This window comes from Myodes glareolus, chromosome 23 (assembly GCF_982192425.1).
Source record: "Myodes glareolus chromosome 23, mMyoGla1.1, whole genome shotgun sequence".
NCBI classification, from domain to species: domain Eukaryota; kingdom Metazoa; phylum Chordata; class Mammalia; order Rodentia; family Cricetidae; genus Myodes; species Myodes glareolus.
Genome location: NC_142048.1, coordinates 25,877,581 through 25,901,222, shown reverse-complemented (window position 1 = coordinate 25,901,222; position 23,642 = coordinate 25,877,581). Strand labels below are relative to the sequence as shown.

The window sequence follows — 23,642 nt, the reverse complement described above, 5'->3', positions numbered from 1 at the left end:
ACCTGGTTAACAGAGAAGACTGTCAGGGGAGGTCACTCTAAAGGTCAGGACGGAGACATCTTTTAAAGGCTGTGCCCAATTCGTGGCTTTAACTGTCTCTCTTTCCAAATGTATCCAGATGCACAATCAGCCCTGGGACACAGCAAATGAACTACTATGCAGGTTTCAAGTTTGCTCTAGAGGTCCCAAGTCTACGTGCTGGCGGGCAAAGACTGGGAAGGGTTGGGTGTGAAAGATTTGGCTCATCAAACTATATCAATCAGAGCACATTATAATCATATAACTAGTCTATAAGCTTTCAATATCAGCAAAGCAGAGGGCTGGCCCAGAGTCGTTTGCACACGCTTCTCTCGGTGTTCTTTTAAAACAGAATTCTTTCTCCCTCTAAGCCTTCTCATTGTGTTTGGAGGGAGATACATGGAGGTGGACGGACCTCAAAAAAAATATTCTCTTATCTTCCCGGTTAGTAATGGGTCTGGGCTATACGGCTCTTTGAAGGGTACCTGCTCACAGGTTACAATTCATTCCTAACACAGAGTAGGAAGGTACAGCACTCCTTGCCAGTTCAGCTAAGGAGTATCACGAAAAGATGCCGCTTTAATGAATTACATAAATGTGTGTATATGACTTAACGTGCAAATATTTCCCATTAGAATTGGGGTAGCCAATGCACTCTTGCTGCCTGGTCCATATGGTTTTAACATGTGTTACAGGAAGTGATTAAACACATGTCTTATAAAGTTTTAGTATGTTCTATGAGGAAGCTACCCACTGGGTACGAAGAGAAAGTGGGAATCACCCCGTTTACAAGTCTGTCACCCATGAGTGTCTCACTCTCACCCTAAGCCACTTATTCACAGGCAGCAGTGTTAGCAGGAACCGCCATTTACGACTGCTAATTATACGTGAGCTATGCTAAGCATCTACAATACCGCAGTTGATGCGTTTCCACCCTTCTTCGTGTTAAGAGGCAGCACTGTTACCTTTCCCACTTTAGGGACAAAGAGACTGACACACAGGACCAGCATGACTCATCTAGGATCAAATCCCTGGCAACTGGCAAAGGCATCACCCCAGTCAGGACACCAAAGCTCACGTTTTCACTAAGTGAGTGACGCTTACAGCTTGGAGGACCCAGAACCGTGTACTTTCTTGGGGCAGAGAAGATGCATCAGCTGCTTTGGGATTGGCCAAGGGATTTACTTGAATGAGAAGATGGGACAAGGTGGAAATCATTATTTCAGCATTGCAGATGAAAGGAAGCAAGACTGACTGCAAGCTAGCTTTAGCTATTAAACGGGCGACATCCGGGTGTAGGGAAGAGGATCTTATCGCTCTCTGATAAGAACTTCTGTAACCTGCAATCTGAGAAACCGGTAGGCAAGCGAGGACAAATACACAGACAATAAAAGGGATGAAAACAAATGTTAAACACAGTCCAGACCAGAGGCAGTTCAGCTGACCTATAAACGCTGCACCAGGGGACCTGCTCAGCCGCGCATCCCAAGAAGGCTGTTCCCTTCAAAAGGAGGTCAAAGGAGTGCACACGCCTTCTTAGGGGAGGAATGGGGGTGTCTGGAAGTCTACTTGGAATGATATTAATTCCGAATTTGCTTCCCTTCCACCTGATTCTCATAAACACAGAGAAGCAACCAAGGCAGGCACATTGGTTCCATGTATATTAAGTAGCTCATGGGGTCGGCGTGGGGCACGGGGACAGAAAGTGTCTGGGTGTGCATAGCTGCTGATGTGTGTGGTAAGGAATGGTTCCACTGTTTCTGCTGTCAACAGAGAGCTTGGTCGAAACTTATTAAACAGCACAGTATTTTCAGGGGACTGCTGAATTGACTCTCAGGTTTAAGTTAGACAGACACAAGTAATAGAGGATCAAGAATGCTGGAAATATTTCTCTCTTAAATCACAACAATCAAATCTTGGGGTCCTATCTTTGGAAAAGGCTAACTCAGCCAGAGGAGTGCGGGGCAAAACAAGGACCCCCTTCTTCACTCTGGCTCTAACTGCAGCGTCCTTGGAGCGGAGGGCAGATTTTGTATTTAGCATTGTGTGCTTCATAATTTCTGGAACATAGATTTAAAAAAAAATGATTCACATTAGTATCTCATTAAAGTTGTAAGTAAGTAACATTCGTAGATTATTCATGTACCAGTCCTAGTAGGGTGACAGAGAAGCCACCGTCTGCAAATAAGTACATATTAAATCCATTTATTCCAATCAGCACCCGTTTAAATCAGCATGCAGGCTGCATACCCATTGAGTTGATGTTCCTTAATTGGTACTCACAGCTCTGTTTTATTACTGATTACCACACCATAAAGGATTATGATACCGATATAATTTTAAACACCATAAAACAATTTTATATTCTTAAATAGTTTACTTAGGTCCATTAAAATATGCTTTAAAAAAAGAACAGAATTCTTATTCTAAGATTATGGGAAAGAATTTGAAATGTTTCTACACCATCTAGGAAAGCCAATGAATCTGAATTTCAGCATCTAGTAAGTGTGAGATGGTGTCAGATAAAGAAGAATAGAGTGGGTGATTATGTGTATCAGTGTGAATTTTTAGAGACCATTGACTCTGTAAAACTGGAACTCTTAGGAAGACCTGCTTCAAATGTCATGGAAAGTTTGGGTATTGTTCCTCCCCCATCTGTGGGTGTTTTTCTTAAGTTTGGAAATTTGATGCATAAATTTTCTAGATGAATATATTGTTCCTTACATCACCTACCCAGGCAGAAGACCATGCTTTGGTTTGGACTGTTACTTAAAACAAGGCATCCCCAAAGAGTGAAATGAAACACTTCCTGATTTAAGCTGAGCTAGCGTAATTCAGATCACAGTGAGAAGATGCCCTGAGAACAGCCTCATTTTGTAAGGTCAGGACTGTTGGGAAGGCACCATTGTGAGATCCAGGACCTCATATAGGACAGACAGGATTTGGTGTTTCCTTCATTTTAAAATCCTCTGCCTGACTGAGGACCATATGTTTACAAAGGTGGCCACAGAGGGACACAGAATGCCAGCACAGATACACTGAGGTAGGCATCTGCAGAACTTGCCCCAAAAGAAGCCTACTGTCTGGCACACACTGCCTCGAACTTTGTAATAGTCCTCTGGATATGGCAGCAGATTCCTTCTGCTGGGCCACATACAGAAATACGTCACCAACACACGTCTCCTTTAGCTTTCAGCCCTCGAGTTTACCAAATGACATAGGGAAAACACGTCTTAGGATTTTGTAGATTCCAAGGGTGGGGAGAGGAAGAACAGGTATATTTGAGTATTCTGAGATGGAAATGACACTAGTCAGAGAGCGCTGCTAATCTTTATAAAATATTATACAGGCTGAGGGTGCAGCTCAATATAGAGCACATGTAAAGTATGTGCGAAAATCCTTGGTTCAAATCACAGGACAAATTCATTCAGTACAGATGGTTAGGGATGTGGTTCACTTGTAGAGTTCATGCTTACCATGGGTAAGACACTGAGTTCAAGCCTCAGAACATACAAACACATGCTTTCAATCTTTATGCCAACAATTAGATATTTGAAGTGTTGAAATAAGAACCCCAGAGCCTGTGCACTGTAAATAAAGCTAGTCTGATCCATTCAGAAGAGGTCATGTATCACTACCTCTTCTAATTTCATGAAATCATTACCTCACTAGTCTTTGTCTATTTTGGAAATTCAATACCTAAGGAAAATCTGGGCTGGAAGTGTAGCTCAGCTGCTAGAGTGCTTCCTAAGGCGGACGAAGTCCAGGGTGCAATCCCCAGCATTGCACAGACTAGGCATGGTGGGGCGTGCCTGCAACCCCAACGCTCATCTCCCACCAGAGGTTCAAAGTCACATTCTGTGGCTTACAGAGCTTGTGGCCATCCTGGGTGACACGAAATCCAGCCTCACTAAGTAAAAAGTAATGTTAAAAAATGAAAAAGAAAGAAAAAATTGTAGAATGTTAGTTAGGTGAGTAAACCACAGTGGGTCTTTCTTATGTCCATTTACTTTTTATTTAGGAGACCACTGATTAAAAAAGCAAACTGTCCTCTTCACTCATCCCAGATAAACTATAACTTATTGATGAAAATGTAGAAGTAATCATATAACTCTTTAAAAGATGCCTCAGCAAGGATGTCATTTTCTCGTATCTGAAGTGAGAAGGTACGTATGGGTATACACCCAGGAACTTTTTATGCCTCCCCCACTACCAATGAGAAGATATTGGTGACAAATCTAATCTATCAATTTTATACAAGTAAATTGTTCAGTGGCCAATATAAAGTATTTAGCCTAATAATTTCGGGTGACATAAAAATTGGATAGAAAATTAAATTTTGCAAGGAGATATATATGCTTTACAATAAGTAGTTTCCAGCTTCCTTAAGTCCTTCCCAATATAAATTAACGTTCTTTAAACTATTTTTCTCTGTTATTTCTATTTGACAAACTCTAAGTTCTGCTAAGAGATATCGTTCAAATCTTCCAAACTTTTCTGAAAGATAACTCCTAAAAACATGGCATTTTATTACTGAGCCAGTTGCTATCACTGTTTTCACCTGTTCCTACGGCGATTCAGACTTTTATGACAAACAGCTATGAGTTTATTACAGGGAAAAATAATCCTGCAAAAAATGCAAACACGCAGGAGCAATTGGAAATGCTTCATCAGACGGTCTAGGCTGATGCTTCAGCCACGAGCTAGGGACGGCTCATGGATGTGGAATAGGGTATCATGTATTTTAGCAGTACATACATAGAGAAGGTATACGGATGCGTTCTCCAAACTGGGGTTTCCCAGCCCATGGTATATACTCAACAGATGCCAGGCATTATTAATTCATCTTACTCATAGTCTCTATTAGAAAAACCATGACTCATGAGATAACTTATTTTAAGAAACCATAAAGAAGGGGAAAGTTTGACTTGAAGTGGATGAACTCGGAGGCGCTAGTGATTTGCTTTGCATACGGCATGAAATGTGTTCGAGCATACAAAGGCTCGGATGGGCTCTTCACACCCAGCTCAATATATACTCTTTGGTAGGAACATTCTCTAGATGAATGAGTTCCTTCACTGAGAGGGGTCACAATTCCGTGTGTGTGTGTGTGTGTGTGTGTGTGTGTGTGTGTGTGTGTGCGTGTGAATAAAAAAGTTTTCTTCTTCCTCGTCACTCAAACACTTCTGTTGTCTTAGCTATACAATATTAATTAATTTGGGATTCAGCATTTTAGATGAAATCACACCACTACTTCACCAGTAATTACACTTCAGGAAGATACATTAACATTTTCTAAATGAGTTTGAGTATTCACATAAGTATCCGAACAATCTACTCGGAAGTCTGGTCTACTTCGGCAGGGACTATATGGAAACCGAGGCCTTTAACTTCTCTCTTTTCCATGTACGTCTCTCTCCATAGATTGTGAGTTCGCTGGGGATTTTTTCAACTTATTTTCACCATGAAATGTACTGAGCAGATGGAATATACATTGTTAACTTTTATAGCAGCCTGCTGTAAATTTAAATCTGTGTCTCACCACTTCGGAATAAAGGAAGTCCAACCTCAGCCAAGCTTCTCAGCATTGTGGGGGACGCGTGCACACGAACTTGTCTGTCTAGACTTTCCCCGTGTGACCTGGGCTTACACTGGTCACAACACAAAGGACAGCAGGCTGAAGCACCAGAAAGAGTCACAGCCCATGAAATTTCTACATGGATGGCTTCCTTTATGCATTTGATGACAGCGAGAGGTGCCATTTTCCTTTCCGTGCAAAGGAAGTGGATGGCCCACGTGCATGACTCAACCATTACTGGGGATTCATCTTAACCAGACAAGAGCTGGACCAAACGTGACACGCGCTACGTTGTACTTCACTGTGCATGTGGGGACTAACGAATGAATACCTGCTGTCACTAATTCACAATTAGATCACTTGTGTTTAACCACATGCTTTCTATGCACGCATACATAAATATTAATTTTGGAGAGAAAGGGAGTCATTCGGCACCGTAACAATTAAACAGCTGTAACCTGTCTCGTGCGCTCACTGATGGAGCTGCAGGGCGAGTTCCATAAGCAGATGGTTTTACCCACCAGTGCTTAATGTTAAAGACTGCTTTTTTTTTTTTTTAAAAAAAAAGAGGTGTTGACAAATCAGAACAAGTAGGCATGGTTTTCATGCAAATCGGTCAATTTGCAATGTAGATTGCCCTAAAAACTAATTTGGTGGATAGGAAAAAATTAAGCTCGGTTGTTAAAGGAAGACATTATATTACATTTGGAGATAGTAGGTTCCCCACCAACATAATTATTTACTAATTTCATCCAACCAATGGAGTTTAATGGAGAAGCATCTGGCAATGTATTCATATTTAAGGACCTCCTTTGCTCTTTAATTTACCCAAGGCACATGCCTGTTAAATCCCAGAAACGACAGCCATAGTTCAGACAGTTGTTTCCCAGCTTCATTAAAAAGGCACTCAAACAGGAGAGGGTCAACAACCCTCTCATGAAAAACCATAGGGAAAAAAAAATCAGCTTCAGTCACACCATTATCTGTGGACACAGTAAATATGTAAGGGTGGGGGGGAGCCACTGCTTCTGTACGAACTACCAGTCCAGGTAAACTTGTCTTTTGAAATTAGGTATGTCCTCGTGACCTGTTAAGGAACCTATGTCTCATGTCTTCTTCAATCTGCAGTACACAGTGCAAGACAGAGACCCACAGCTGGCCGAGGTATAAAGAACCAGAATGAGGAATGTTTAGTCCTCGACTCTCTCCTCTGAGGCTCAGAGATCATTGTGGAAGAGGGGGCAGAAAGAGCATAGGATTGAGAGGTGGGGGACGGCTGGACACAGCAGGGCAGCTGCACTTAAGGGGCCACCATGGTTGTGACAGCATACACAAGGCCAGGCCAGCTCAAGCCAGACCAAATCCCAGCGTAGAAGTGGGAGTTGTGCACCGCGCCCCACCCCTGAGCTGTTGGCAACTGTTGGCTGCTGGAAGAGGGAGAGATGGTTCTCTCCATGGGTGAAGGCCCTGGTAGGCTGACCACACTCTGGCGGAAGAGCACACCTCTAAGTTTATTTGGGCAGGACAAATTGGTCCTATGGGCTACAAAGATGGACACGAAGGTGGGTGGTTAGGGAAATGGGGTTGAATACTCTTAAAATGTGTGTGAAACTCTCAAAGAACTAATAAAGTTAGAAAAAGTTTATACAGATGAAAACCAAAAGCAAAGAACAAAAACAGGCTGACGAAAGGAAACCAACTTAGCCAAGATGAAAAGAGGCTGACTTCAACTTGCCAGGTTCACCCATGCTAAAGAGAAATTCTGACACTGAAAGTACACTGCTCAGCACCGTGTAGGGGAGGAAGCAGATGTTTGTAATTGTGGGCTTAATTCTTTCACCCTTACAGTAAAGTGAATCAAAATTTCCTCTGTGTCATGTGTGTAGTGAGTGTGCATGTGATTATTTATCTGTCTGTCTGTCTATCTATCCATCTATCTTACATCTATCTATCTATCTATCTATCTATCTATCTATCTATCTATCTATCTATCTATCTATCTATTTATCTGACATCTATCTATCTACCTATCTTACATCTATCTATCTGACATCTATCATCTATCTATCTATCTATCTATCTATCTATCTATCTATCTATCTATCTATCTATCATCTATCTATCTTACATCTATCTACCTACCATCTCTCTATCCATCTGCTTACCTACCCACCTACCCACCCATCCATCCATCCTTGAGGTAAGGTATCTCACTAAGCCTTGTGGTCACTGACTGGCTAGACCATCTGGCCAGCAAACCCCAGTCATCCTCCTGTCTCTGCCTCCCAGTACTGGGATTACAGGAGCATTAACCATGCTGAGCTTTTAACATGGGTGCTGACAATTTGAACCCAATCCTCACGCTTGTGCGACAAGCACTTTACTCAGTGACCAATCTTCCCAGCCCCCGCTTCCAGCCAATATTTTATTGACTTCCTTAGTATAGTGTCAATCTTAGTCTATATGAAAAATCACTTTAAATTCATATTACTACCCCCTTACCTGCCTGGCACTTTAAGTTACCTGGGTAGGGTTTTGGGAACATGCAGCAACTTTAAAGCTTTTCCCTTCCTGGCTCATACCCTGAATTAGTTGAAAAGAATATTTTGCACCTGCTTTCACTCCCAAATGCCACGGACCTTAACTTTTCAACAAAAAGGCTTCTGATGAACTTGGCAAAAACCGAAGAGAATATTTTCAGTTTTATTTCCTATTCAATTGTATATCCAGCCAATTGAGTTTTAAAGCCGCCCAGATGCTAAGTTTTAGGGGTAATTAAGACCTTAAATGACTCTGAAAAGATATTCCAGTGTGTTAGCACGGGACTAAATGGCAAGTGTTAAACAAAACAAAACGATACAAAATTCATATAGCTCGATAGGCTTCTATTCAGCGTTAGGACACAAGAAATGTTGTTTCAAAGTATGTGGCTTTGTGCATTTAGTCCTTTGAATTGAAGGTGAACAGGGTCCCTAGGACCTCCTCCTACCTACCTCTCCCTTTTGGGTGGGGAGGGGGATGTCTCTGAAGTTGCTTGCTTGATCTACCTGAGGTGCCTTTCTTCTGGAGGAGTGGTGTGTCCTGGACACCACAAGCATCTTATTCAATCAAGTTTATTTTTAGAAAAAAGGGATCACAGGTCTGACACCTGCCCATAGAGGCTCCGTCATAGACAGCCATCCTAGGCAGTGTCAGTGCAGATGCCTTTTCTGCATTTCTTCTGAGCATGTCACCCCGCCCCCATCCCCAGGGAGGCACCACTTGGGAGCCTCCAGGCGCCAAATCCTTCTTGTTGCCATTTTCCCCCCAAACTCTAAGTCTCAATATTTTTCTGCAGCTTTTTATACTTAAGATGACTCTTGACTTTTCATACTATGTGTGACTACCATGCACTTGTACAGCAATCAATGTATATCGTATTTTCCTGTTAGCCTATTGTTCGTTTGTTTCTATTACAAAATGGAATTATCCTGCTCATCTGCCTCTTGCCATCTTATTCCTATTATAGCCGTGAATTATTAAGTCTTTAGGGGGTGGAAAGTAAGTGTCTTCCTCCCTTCCATCAGATAATGTCTTTCAAAAAACACAACAAAATAAAGTCACTTAAGACAAGCATGTGATTTTAGGAACAATGCAAATTTTAGTCACAGATATGTTTGTATTTAAAAAGTCGGTTGTATAACATGTTAATTTAAGTTAATGGATTAAATTTTTTTTTTAAAAGGCCGGGTTTGGACTGGAGAGTGGGGGGATTGAGGGAAGGAGAGGGAAATGGGAGGAAGGACGGAGGTGAAAATTTCTAATAATAATAATAATAATAATAATAATACCTGAAAAAAAAGCCGGGTTTCTCTGTGTAACCACCCTGGCTGTCCTAGAACTTGGCTCTGTAGACCAGGCTGGCCTCGAACTCAGATATCCACCTGCCTCCTGAGTGCTAGAATTAAAGGTGTGTGCCACCACTTCCTGGCTAAAATAATTTCTTGAGGGCTGGGAGTAGAGCTCAGATACAGCAGCCGAAGAGCCTGCTTGTGTTAAATCTTGAGTTCAAACTCTAGCAGCACCCCCAAATCCTTGGAGATTATGATTTACAAGTTGCTTTCCCCATCGTATAGATCACCGACACAGAGAGTGCTTGAGTCCCCACGGAAACGAACTAGGAGACCACAAAGTTTCTGGTGGGGAATACATAGATGACAGTAAGAGAAGAAGGAATAACATTTTCAGATCTAAGGACGAGACGTAGTTCATGAAATCTAAGAGATCATAAAGCGACATGAATCACTGGCATCTTCTGTACAGCTTCCACTTGAGAAAAATCTCAGGGGCTTTACCCCTCTATTTTATCTGAAAGCTGACACTTCTGAAGTCAGGAAGCCTTCCAGAAAGTTAGGCAGGAAAGGCTTAACTTAGGCACCGATTAGGGATCCGAGTTCTAACAGAGGAGGTAGACTTTAGAGGAATCTGAAATCAATCCCTCAGCACAAGTTTGAGTTTGTTTATCATATCAGGGCCAGGAAAGTAGGCGAGAAAGATTTCTTTGCAAGACCTCAAAGGCTCCATCCTTACAGGCAATGTGTAAGTCATCTCAGATCCGTGCACTGACAAGACAAGCACAGACGTTCACAACTGACGTTCAGATGCTCTGTGCATTGTTCCTTTCCTAAAGCACGGGACACATTAAGAGACCCCTAAGCAATACATCTGTCACGAAGGCACCGCATGAAGCAATACACCTCTAGTGGCACGGCTGCTCTCGGATGGACATTCTCACGTCAAAGACACCCTGCCTTCTCAGAAATCACGGCATCAAGGATGGGCCAGACACCAGGGAGCCTGGGCCAAAGACACAGGGACTCCAGCAGCAAACGCTGACTATGCTCGCATTTCACCCCACCCTTAGGGGTAAGGAAATGGGTACCCTAAGAAATAAGCTCTCCTCATGACGAGAGAAAACCTGCCAAGACAGCCCAGTGGATGATGATTTTACCAAGTCTATAGCAAGCCAAGTGAGAAAAGGCAAATGAAAACTCTTGTTTAAGGATTTGATGATATGAGATAGAATTAAATCATTTGGTACTCTCTATATACATACCACCACCATATGTACATCAGACATAGAAAGTGCAGATTCTGAAGGGCAGAAGAGAATTCTACAGAGTTAACGTTGTAATTCAATTCACACGAACTTCATAGAAGAGTGCAAGTTTATTACAACACTGTTGTTTCATGGGTGTGAATTATAGAAGCAGAAATCTAATGACTCCACCTGGCTAAACCATGTCACAAACATAGAGTCCAACTTAATCAAGTCTCACTAGAACCTTAAACCAGCTTTTGTTAGATCTCTGAGTCATCAGGTTACAGACCAGTAAGTAAGACTGGCAGAAAGCAGAGCCCTGCCACGGCTGGTAACCCTGGCTATCCCTGAGTTGAACCCACAACTTCATATCCTTTTGTTATGAAATTAGTACTGCAAGAAAAAAGAAACAATCAAACTGATACCAAGGAAGAATTCACGTGGGAGGGAGAAGAAGCGTTCAAAGGTCAAATCAACCACATCAAAACAGACCGTTCTGACCACATAGACAACACAGCCAGCCAGCACTCCTTCCCCTCTTCCCAGAAGTGAAAACGGGCCGAGTGGTTAATACAAACAGCCCTGATGCACCTTTTAGAGTACAGAGCTGGAGTAGAGACAACGCTGACATCTTAATCAACAAGGACGTCCGTCTCTCAGAGAGCTCGGAGAAAGCACGTTATCACTTGTGGTAGAGACCAAATGCTCTCATTCGAGAAAATATCAATTCTGAAGGTATTATGGAGGATACAGTGGTGCATATAAAAACTATTCACTGAATAAATTAGGGCTCAAATGAGAAAAATGATAGTGGAGAGGCCCCAGATGGATACTCAGGTTATCTCAATAGATGAAATCAGACATTAGGAAACCAGACTGGTTTCCAGAAAACAGATGACGCCCCATGAGCTCGGAAGGGGGTTTTCCTCCATTCCCCCAGGAACTAGAATCCCTCAGGCACACCCAACTTTTTATCAACTTAGCACTATCGAGACCGTAGAGTAGCACGCTACTCTCATGTCGTACACTTCACGGAAGGGTTTTCAGCCTGTCTGAAACTTTCCACTGCCCAGAAGGCTTAGGAAAATTTCCTCCTAAACAACTCCGTACCCAATAGCCCCATGACGACCCATCCTGCGTCATGGATGGCAGATGACAGAGCCATCATTGGGAAGAGATGGGGTTAGTTCTTGTACCCAATAGGCATTTCTGTTTCTCAGAGGGAACGAGCAGAGGCTAGGAGGTGACTCATGAAGGAAGCATTAGCCTCAGTCAGTCTGCCGTTAGTGTCGGCCCAAAGGCTCTGGGAACAGCGGTGACGGTTAAGGAGCCTTTGTGTGGTCTTTACTCTGGGACCACCACAGTTTTAAGCCACCCAAGAGTCTTGACAACTCTAGAAGGGAGAGAGTTATTTTCATTCCCAATTTACAGCTGGGGAAACAGAGGCACAGGAGACCTCTGTAAGGTCCTATGATGCCATAGATAGCACAGAATACAGTGGGGGCCAGAGTAGACACAATTTTTTTTTTGTGGTGGAGTGGGCGGGGGTTGAAACTTTTTGTTAACTTGGGAGGTGGTCCCTTTTTAAGAAGAACAAGACGAAGGCACAAGCCAAGAATTATTTGGAACAAGAAAAATCACCACAAAGTTGAAAATTTTTCAGTTGATGATTAGCACAAATACCAGAGAAGGCAATGTTTACTATACGCCTGCCATGCCACTAACAGCCACTTTCTCTATTATTATGGGATGACACACACCTTGCCTCTTTAAAGTAACAGCAATTTTGCAACATGACTATAGAGTTGAGGGAGATAATTTCATCTCCGCTCAACGTGAGGTATAACATGATTTTCATTATTGATTAGAAAAGTTTCATTTGGCTTCAGAATTTGTTATTGATAGTAACATGTAAATTGTTATTACTATGCATAGATTTCTGGACTTCCCATTGTGTAACAGGTTGGTCTGATATCCTGTGAACTGACGACACTTGCTAACCTGCTTCATGCCTTCTTCCAAGAGTTTTTACCTTTTTGGTTATCTTTGCGGATGCCAGTAAGCTATATCACATAAATAGAAAACCATTTTCAAATGGGCTCATATGATTGCATGACACACTGGACTTCTTAGTATGTGTGACTTCACCATTGATGAACTCATTGTTGAAAACAAATTTCCTGGTAAACTCCTCAAAAGAGAATGACTTATCTAAAAATGTTTCAACACATATGAAATTATATAAGTTCTATTATCCAACATATCTTTTTTTAAGAAAGGATTTCTCTGTGTAATTCTACCTGTCATTCATTGTATACACCAGGCTGGTCTTGAACTCAGAGATCTGCCTGCCTCTGCCTTCCGAGTGCTGGGATTAAAGGTGTGCACCACCACATCCAGCTATCTAAATATTCTAATCAGGGAAAATTACTTAAAGAGATTTCTATCTGTAAGATGATAAGAATTCTATTTGCATATATGCCAAGCCTTATATATACAAATATTACATATTTGCTTGCGGCAGGCTCCTCAGGACATGGCACATCTTCATATACTCTCTGACCATGACTCTAGGTAAGTCAGCGGACAGGACGGCAAAGATATTTCTGAACTTTTAGAATATTTTCAGTAACGACCACAGACAGAAATCATTTCATACCCCGTAAACATACCTCATCCCATCTAAACTCAATGTATCTCCTAGTTCACCTTTTCCTTAGTGGAACTGTTGAAGCCTCTATCACTGCTCCAAGGCTGCCGTGCACAAAGAGACTTGTGCCGCAAAGGAACGCAAGTGGGATGGAGGTCTTGCGTAATTTGTAAACATCATAGCAACACATGGCTGTATGAAGTCACGGTCTCTTTGCGGGATCTTACCAGCGGTCAGTATGAACTTAAGCTCTGGCAGCTTTCCAGTAAAGCTGGCATGGTCCAAGACTCAGGCGGTCTGGTTTGGTCCTTCTCTCACCCGCTACTCTCCACAGACAGACAGGAAATTGCTTCCGGGACAGCGCAATACAGTCGTGTAGTAGTAACTTAGTCCACTCGTTTTGGGGGTGGGGACAGGATGATTATAAATAGCATTTGAACAAAAGAATACTTTAAAAAATCCCACCCAGTCTCACTATATTAATTCCAAAGTTGGGAAGACATTTCAGACAGAAAATTGGAGTTATAAAACTACTAAATTTGTCAAGTAAACAAAGCGCTAGTAAGTTCTTATTTTTCAAAACTGTCACTTAGTCTTTCATTTGACCAAAAAATATTGCTCTTACACTCTTGTCTGAGGTAAGAATTGAAACAGTAACCTAGGTTGGCCACACTGGCAAAGGTTTTGACCCTTTTTTTCCCCACAATGTGCAGCAGTTAACTCCCCAAGCTGTTACACTGCAATTTTCCGCTTCTCGTCTTCAGCGTCCCAAAGCCAAGGGCAACCTCGCTATTTAACGGAAGTGTGCTGAGTGTACAGTGTGTCTGAGTTGTGTCTGGGCAGACAACCAGCATGCCTTTGTGATCATTAACAATCTTGTTTCCCATCGTACTGAGGAATTAGAATAAAATCAAATAGCCAGTCTTCTGTAGCTTTAAGGAATTAGTGTTTCCCTTAGGTCAAATTTCCATTTGAATTGCCACAAAGTACATGAAAAATCAATGCTGTTCAATAGACAGCTTTGTATTGAGACATTACTAGAAGAAAAATATCACACTACACACCCTACCTTTGTTTTTGATATCACGATTTTCAAAAACAACTCTCTATCTCCCAGTCCCCTGACATACAGGTCCTTGTTAAACATTATCTACTCTGACATAAGGTTCTGTCTTATAACAAGATGGGAATTCTATGAAGTCTTTAAGTAAATGCCTTTCACATTCTGTTTTAAATCGTGCTTTTTAAGACAGTGTCCTGCTATGTATCTGGGATGGGTTTGAATTTGTGATCCTCCTGTATCTACCTCCTGAAAGCTGGGATTAGAGGCGTGTACCAGACCATACTGATTTCACATTTGTTTTGTTTTGTTTTTTAAATGTAAACACCTAAACCATGGTCTGAGTTGCGGTTTGTCTCATTCATACTTACTAAGGAAGCTAAAACTCAAAACTACCGAACTCTCTTTTTTTAGGCACTTGAGTACGTGCTATAATCCACAGAACACCATTTCATTTAACTCCAACAATTCTTTGATGCATGTGATATTCACAATCTGTGTAAGAGAAAGCATATGAAGAGAGTATGCTTGAATTGTTCAAGGTCACTTCGTTGTTCAGCAAGGACACAAGTCCTCTGGCTCTCAGGAATCTGAAAACAATACTTCAAAATCTTACATAAATATCAGTTATTATAATCACCTGACATTAGAAGCCTCCACCCGAGGCTAAGGACAGTTAAGACACAAGCCATGCTGAACCACACACACGACTTAGAGGCCTGTATATTAAAAAAAAGTTAATAAGCCCTTTAAACGGAACAGTACTCAGTACATACCACAGGGAAATTGCAGTGATGCTCAGTGGATAAAGAAACTAATTTCCAAGTAAAAAGTGATGGGGGGGGGTGTGGTACCTACAAAGCGGATCTCAGGACCTCTTCACAAGTGGACAGGATTCCTTCCTACGGCAAATAAAAAGGCAGAAGAAAACTGAGGCAGCAAGGGAACCCTGTACTTATGTCTCCTACCTTTGCATACTCAGCAGAGACCATTCTAGAACTGCAAATGACCCCGAGGGTCCTTCAGATAGGGCAAGGATCCAAGAGACTTAATCCTACGGGATGACGGATGGAACAGAACAAAGCCAAGAACCAGCCCCCTTCTGGAATGAATCCCAAAGTTTTACCACGAAAGAGGAGACAAACTCTCCAACCCCCACACCTACAAATTTTGGGATTGTTGAGGTTTACTGAAACGAAGATTTAAATATTTCAGAGGAGGCTTACTCTAAGATTTAAGTATGTTCTCCCACCCGTGGCTCTTCACCGTTACTATTGTAAGTCAATTTTCCCCTTTCTGGTTCCCTGGAGAAATGGAAACTATCGATCATCTCGAGAAGACAGCTACCTACAGAGCTTGCAGAGAGCTCTCTGGTCCTCTGTGACAGCTCTTCATGGCCGAGAACAATCAAATGCTACCCAACACCCTCACAGCCTCTTCAGGACTCAATCTCATCTCTCGTTTCCGTGCACTCAAATAGATATAAATGGATAACATAGGGAAAAATCTTTTCAATAAAATCTGAAAAAGAAAGGTCCTTGTGGAAGTTATAGATTAATGAATACTCAAAATGAGGCAATTAGGGGTTTTCACAGCCCGGGACTTTTCACTGGCTCTGCATTCTGCTTGGAAACAACATCTAGCACACGCAGATGCAGGATTTCTGATTCCGAGACCAGTTGAGTTCAGGTACAGGCCAGCCACATACAGCTGTCCCTTCTTTTGCCAGGAGAGTGACCCGAAACAACCGAGTTGTCTTCCTGTGTTTCTAGGCTCTGAATCCAGTGAAACACTGTGATAGTAACTCACTCAATTTGGTTAACTCGTCCGTCTCACACAGTTCACAGATGTGAACTATCAGAGAGCAGTTCTAAACCTGACTCGCCTCAATTCTCACAGTACAGAACTGCTTAGCCTTCCTAAATATACTAATAGTCACATGCCACTCAAATGATGTCAACGATCATATGCAAGACATTCAATGACATTCCGCAGATTTTTGACATGCTTCAGGGGTCCTCGACAATATCCTTGCATGAAAAATGAACACGGGCGCATGTGTAGGACAATCCTTTCATCTAGGGATGAGCCACCGTCCGAAAGGAAGCTACATTAGTGCCATGTGCTACTACTCTCAAATGACGCTAATGACTAGTACTGCTGCCCACATGAGGTGGCTCTTTCAGTAAGACGCCTCTTGCTTCTTCATTCATGAAAGGACCCAACCATCCCAAGTGCCTTCCACAGAGGCAGAGAAAGACGTCTCTTTTAATCACCACGTTGCTGCAAACCAGTCTCCCATTGCTTTATTTTCCGTCTGCACGCACCACTAGGCAAAGTGCAACCCAAGAAAGCAGGACTTGGCACAAGTCCTGGAGAGGAACGTGCCTAATTTACCGGACTTGTGATTTGTAACAAGAGGAAAATAGGAGCAGGCTGATAAAAATACCAGGACGGAACCCTCTGAGGTCAAAGCAAGTGTCCAGTGGGTACGCTGGGTCCCTAACGATTTTGCTATCAACACGCCCATGGTTTTATGAAAGCATGAACTGGGTTTATGAAAACAGTAAGATGTCTAATGAATATTCTTTTGTTTTCTATTGAGAACCTGTGTAGGCTTTGAACTGTTTCATTTCTCCCCCACCTCTCTTTCAATTAACCTCTCTGTCTGTAGTCTATGAGCCGACACATACTATGGAGAAAGGAAAAGAAAATCTTGTTGATTTATGAGCAGTCTCTCCGAAGATGACAGTTTCTTTTTAGCCAGATGTATGTTTGAATTGAGAGGAACTGCACAGACTAGTAACTGTCCCAAATGAGAAAACACTACACCGCTTCCCGGTTGCTTCGCCAGCAGCTCACAAATGGCCCCTGGGCTTCACTGTGGCACACACACAGGTAGCAAGGAGACAGAAGAAGGGCAACCACATCTTTGCATGACAAAACTGGACTCCTTCTAATGACATGAAAGAGCAGAGTAGAATTTAAAAGTGTCTCTACGCTTTTCTTTTTGGTGGTGCTGAGAACCAACGCCAGGGCTTTGTGTACGCCGGACAGATATTTTACCACTGACCTACAGCCTCAGCTGTAAAGGGGCTCTACATCTTTTAAAAGATTCACATCCAAGCAGGTCCTTTATTTCCTGTACTGGAGTAGAAAGCAACACAATTAATAAAAGCAATAGAAAACGAAATTGTCAACCAGCAATGCAAGAAACATCCATCTGCAATAAAACTATCCAGTTCTAACAAAAATCTTCCTTGTTTCCAAACAAGTAGAGCATTGTTTAAGAAGAACTTATTCATAGGAAACTGTTAACTATATAAACCTGCCAATGCCAGGAAAGACAGAGCCACAGAAGAACTTGTTGAGTAGCTATCGGGTGGTAGTCATATGTGCCTATTAGAAACTTTCTGATATATTTCTGTTTTCTAAAAGCTATGTATATCCATTTGTTGTCCTTCTGAGGATACATAGTCAGATATATAGTCCTTTTGCCCCAGCTAGAATTAATTTGTGCGATGCAAAAAGTATCTTTGTAGTCCCGCCTTAATAGTGTATGAGGACTCTGAGATTCAGGGGTGGAGCTGTTTGGATATAGGGGTACTGTATGGTCCTTTTAGTGTCCAAAGAGAGATACAGAGATCCTGCTTGTCAACTGTTTTTTGTCTTAATGTGGCAACATGAGCTTCATGTGGTCCCTGTCCGAGAAGCCTCTCAGAGATCGGAAGGGAGAGCCACATCACACAGCTGAGATGAACACTAGGCAAGGGCTGTGAACATGTATGTCCGTGGATGACTTGGGCATCCTGAATCTTTCCCACATCAGGGCGTGACTTCGCCACCAACAGATCACCCTAAGAGTGTTGCACAGATGATGATGCCGACTGGACCTTTAGGAACTGGTGGGGCTGGGTCCTGTGTGACATCTGAAAATCTGCACGCTCTACACTGCTACATGTCCTGTGCCCACAAGGAGCCCTTGGGAGGAATTCTGCACACGCATTAGTGCATCTTGACCTGGAGAAAGGCTAGCGCTCCACGTGACTCCAGACTCTGGTGAATCCCTCTTTCTGATCTCTGTAAACTACAGTCACGGTTCCAGTCACCACTGAGTCCTAGAGTCATCGCAGAAGGTCACCAAACACCGAGGACTGTGATGGGACCCTTGAAACATCAGATTTCAGAGTGGCCAACATTGCAAAGAACTTTCTACAGGGTTGGTAAAGACAAAACTGTGCTAACTTAAAAAAAGAGATTGGGTTTTAATTGTGGGGTGGGGGTGGGGTAGGTATGTGCATATGACTGCAGAACCGTGACACTCTATAACATGTGTGATCTCAAGTTTCCCATGATGAAATTTCTCGCTACCCAATTCCTGTAAGCAGAAAAAAGAAGTACATCATACAGATACACTGGAAGAATACATTGGTTCAACTACTGATAAGCCCCCAAAGAGATTCATCAAATTTTACTCTAGGACCACAAACTATTTCAAGAAACATGGTGCCTTACCTTCTGAAATTGTCAGCCTGTCAATTACAATCAATGATGGATACTTCTAATGAGGTGAGGGATTTATGACTTCTTCTACCTTTCTAACGCACTTGGTTAACTGAACATTTTAATTCTGTAATTTGAATGGGAAGGGAATACTGAGTATGCTGAAAAGGCAGTATTTTATCTGCTCTAGACACTTTTGAATTCGCATTACATGTTGGTGAGGAACAATTCCTAGCCTAGCCTACCATTTTTTTTTTAAATCCTTTTTGGCCTAAAAGATCTGGTTGATATTTTATTCAACTTACAGGTATTGTTGAACATCACCGTGTTTGAAGAAGTGTCAGGCCTACAAAGAACAGTTACACTGGGCTTATTCTAGTTTACTTCTAGTGAAGTACCAATAGAAAGACAAAAAAAAAAAAAAAACCCCAACAAAACAAAACAAAACAAAAGAAAACAAAAAAAAAAACTCATTAGTAGAAACTCACAGTACCAAAAGACTAAGATGAGTGATTTTGTAGCTCAACAAAGCCCATGTAGTTGGGAAAATTTAAAAACAAAAATGTAAAGTAGAAAGTATGCTTGCAATATCAGTAGAGAACACTCGCAGCTGACACTTAAGATGATGTGATACCATGGTGGTCGGTTGAGAGCTCTGTGGGTGCTGGGCATATGTGGATCACAGCTGACCAAAGTGCATGGCCTATAAACAGAGCACCGAAATGTCTTTCTGTGACTCCATTTTCTTGGTGGCCATTACACTAAGCAACACGTTCCAATTGTTAGATCTCACATTCAGGTAGGTTTCTCCGACAAGAAATAAATTATTGTAAAACAGTAATTAAAAACAAAACTCTTCCTCATATGTAAGAAAATTAAGAAGTGAATATGAAGAGGTGATCTTCTAAGTTACAAGACAGCCAAGAATTCGGTCTCTTTCACAGAAGATGGCGGATAGAGAGAAGTACGGTGAGGGTCGGGGCGGATCTCGGTGGTGGATTTGGGGGCGGAGCTCGGTGGTGGATTGCTAGTCTAGCGGGTAGATGGGTTTGTTACCAGCGCAGACAGAGCCGCACTAGATAAAGAACTAGAAGTCTGGTGGGCCTACCAATGGTGCAGTGCTCCCCGTTCCATCCTTGGCTGCATTCACACTTGCCGTCCTTGCAGGTCCCGTGCTCGGCACAACGCGGGTGGCAAGCTCTTTGATTGCACGCTGGGCCGGTCCAGCCTTCCTCACACCGACAGGTGCCTCCCATGCAAATACCATGTGTGCCGCAGTCCACGGAACATATTTCTGTATTGCCAAAAAGAGGAATTCGGGCAAGAGAAAAGAATGGGTGGGGGTGAGAAGGAGGATTATTAAGGCCTCTTGCATTGGTCAAAGTGAAAAGCAAAGTCACCGTAAACCTCAAGTACTGTACAACAGGGTAATTTCGGCTTTGCCAAGTAGCAACTGTGGATGGTAGAATTTTACATTCTTTCATATTCTTTAATTTTATGTGTGGCTATGTCGGTACATAAAACACACACAATAAATGCTTGGAAGAATTTCTTTATATATAAAGAGATGTTATACACAAAATACTACATATATAGAATAATCATATATAAATATATAAGACTACTCCTTGGCAGCCAAGGACACCAATTTGTACACCAAAATGAAGAGATAGTTGAGTAACTAAGTGTGTCAAATATTGAACAGAAGTTGCATTATCCAGTTACTGAGAAACGAAACGGGCTGACTGCTGAAGCCATGGCTTAAATTTTTTAAAAATTCAGAAACTTTAAGGCAGCTCTATTGTAGAAGTACATTAGCTTGCTCACACACACAGGCATGCTGGTTAAATAAGGGGAAATGTTGTTTTTCCTATTTAGTAAATTTGCACTCTTGACAGCTACAAATTGCTTAGCCCACATAATAGAAAACCAGTTTAATAATATATATACACATCGACTCTGTCATTTGAAAAACAAAGATTTTCATCTGCTGGGATTTTTGAAAGGCGCACAATGACCAAATGCCTTCAAATTGTGTAACACTGGATTAAGCCTTTAAAAAGAATTCAGATGTCTGAAGTAATTTTTTTATATAAAGCTTTCTTAAGAGCTTTATTTAACTAGGTCTAACTGAGAAAGAGAGGGAGAGGGAACTTTGAAGGACATTTGAGTTTTTATTTTTATGTATAAAGTTAACTGTGGATTTTATTCTCAGATTGCAAAACTACTGTTGCAGTCTGAGTTTTCATTCCAAAGCCATTTCTAACGTATAGAAAAGAGATAGTTGCCTTTCTTCTTTACAATAAGAGAAATAAGCATTACTATTGCCACACACTCGTATTTCCACACGCAGTCTTGGGCACCATCCTTATCCACATCCGTATCTACTTTCAACACCCCAGTAAGGCACTATGAGAACCGTAGCATTTCTTACAAACAACACTCAGGGCATTAACTGGGAGAGAGCTGTGTCTCTGGTTTGTTTTTTCCATCCTTGGTTTTTCTATAGCCTTTGAATTAAATTTTTGATTAAGAGGCGAAGATGGTTTGATTAATTCCAGAGCAACACAACATGAACTCAGCATCAGAACACGGGTGTCTTTTGGAGGTCCCCCTTCCATTCAATGGAATCAATTTTTCATTAGGGTGAAGTTGTTTATCAGCATTTAACACACTGGCTCTGAGCAAGGTGCGTCAATCTTTGTAATGAACTTATTAATTAGAGTTAATTTAATTGAAGTGGAATTGAAGGGCTAATTAATGGACACACTGCTGATGGAGATAGAGGGAAACTCTGCTGCCTCCAAACCTATAAACTTTCTCACACAAATAATTCATTTTTTCTCTTTTAAAAGAAACTCAATGATCTGCTTATACATTCGACACTCTTATTGAATCTAGATAACCGAAGGTCAGCTGGCAGTGGTTCCCTTTAGGATTCATTTGGTTAAAAACATTAGATTTATGGTAAATGTTCAGCCACACATGTAAGTAAACAATAATATTGGGATAAGCCGTCAGTCAGATGAACCGGGCGGACATAACAGAAGACGCACTTACAGGCCGAGCATGAACATTTTAAGGTCATTGCTATTTATCTTAAGCTTTCTGTCTTTTTACAGCTGATAATTGAGTTTCATATTTTTCTATAATATTTAATCTTATTCTCCAAGAGAAGAACACTTGATCTCTCATTTATTCTGTCCACTGAGTGTAACGTGTTGCACTTGCTTTGAATGGAGGGTATAAAGATGAACAAAGATCTCCACTGCTTTTCGAGTTGTAGTTAGAGTTGAAGAGTTTTTTTTTTTTAAATGTAGATAGAATTCTTATTTTGATTCTCAACTATAAAGTAATTACGGCAGGATTGGGTAATATCACATCTAAACACATAAGATAATAGACGAGATGATAGCCATTTTCATCTTTGAACTAACATTTATTGTTTGCTATTCATGGCAAAATGATTTTGTGAGGATGGATGCCATTTTTAGCCATTCAGTGTGTAAAATTCTCATGGAACAAAACCAGTGGGCACTCCATCTGTTCCCCTGCGGCTTGGACCAGACTGTGAGGCAAACTGGAAATGACGTCATTCCAGCGCGGGATACTTTACAGGAAGTATTATTAGACCCGCTCTCCTGAGAGTGAGACCTACTCATACCTATACAACTGAACTGAATTTTCTTTGTGGAATGTAATTTTTTCTTTTTGTACAGGAACTATTAGTGTAACTAAGTAACAATTCATAAATAAATGAATACTTATTTTGACTCTTATAATGAAAATACGTATTTCTTAAGAAAACCGGCCAAAGCAAATGAATACGAACAGTGTCCTGCACTCACGCTTGGCTTGATAAACATCAGTTGGCATAGATTTCCCAAACTCTTTAGGTTCTTCTACAATCCAGACTCCATTTTATGATTTTCTTATTTACCTAAACATGTCATTTATTTTGGCAGTCATGAGTTTTCTAACCAAAAATTTAGGCTATTATTTCTACAAAGCAGGCATAAAAACACAATAAATTCTGTCTGCTTTGAGAGGTCTGTGCCAATGATGGAGGATCAATCAGAGGGAGGGAGGGAAGAGAGAAGATTTTCAGAGGGAAGGAGGGAGGAAGGGAGGGAGGGAGGGAGGGAGGAGAAACTGAGAGACAGGAAATGAGAAAATCCAGTCTTGGGTTGTAAAGATACTCTGTGAATCTATTACAAATTAGCTACAGAAAATTTCCTCATTCCCAGGATTCTACTTTAATCAGGGATGAATCTGCCTGGTAGATTTTGAGTCCCAAGGGAGAAGAGATGCAACCGAAGATTCTCAAAATGCCATGAAAGCAGAGTTGATTGTTTCCTCATTTCCCCCAACCCTGTCTTTAAAATTGACAACGATCTGTGGCTGGAGAGAGGACTGAGCAGCACAGAGCACTGGCCTCTCTGGCAGCCGACCTGGATCCAGTTCCCAGCATCCACATGGCAGCTCATGGCTGTCTGGAAATCCAGTTCTGGGAAACTCAGTGCCTTCCTCTGGGCTCTGTGAGCACTGGGCAAGCACGTGGTACACACACATGCATGCAGACAAACAGACACACACACACACACACACACACACACACACACACACACACACACCCAATGAATACATCTTTAGGGAAAAAAATAAGCCAACCATGTGAAGGATCTGCAGGGCAATATTTTGCTTCACTTTATACTACTAGGCCAGATTAATGAAGAACATAATTTCATTCCAT

The 23,642-nt window shown here is 41.7% G+C and overlaps 1 protein-coding gene across 8 annotated transcripts in view; it reads right to left on the bottom strand.

The window, feature by feature from the left end:
* Tenm3 (teneurin transmembrane protein 3) overlaps positions 1 to 23,642 on the bottom strand; it is a 446,983-nt gene that overhangs the window by 84,362 nt on the left and 338,979 nt on the right. For 7 of the 8 annotated variants that reach the window (XM_085680300.2, XM_087901091.1, XM_085680302.2 and 4 more), the window contains one exon: positions 19,998 to 20,183. The exons of the other annotated variant lie outside the window; for it this stretch is intronic. In XM_085680300.2, coding sequence (XP_085536426.1) covers positions 19,998 to 20,183 — 186 coding nt within the window. The remainder of the gene's footprint in view (positions 1 to 19,997; positions 20,184 to 23,642) is intronic. 8 annotated transcript variants of the gene reach the window in all.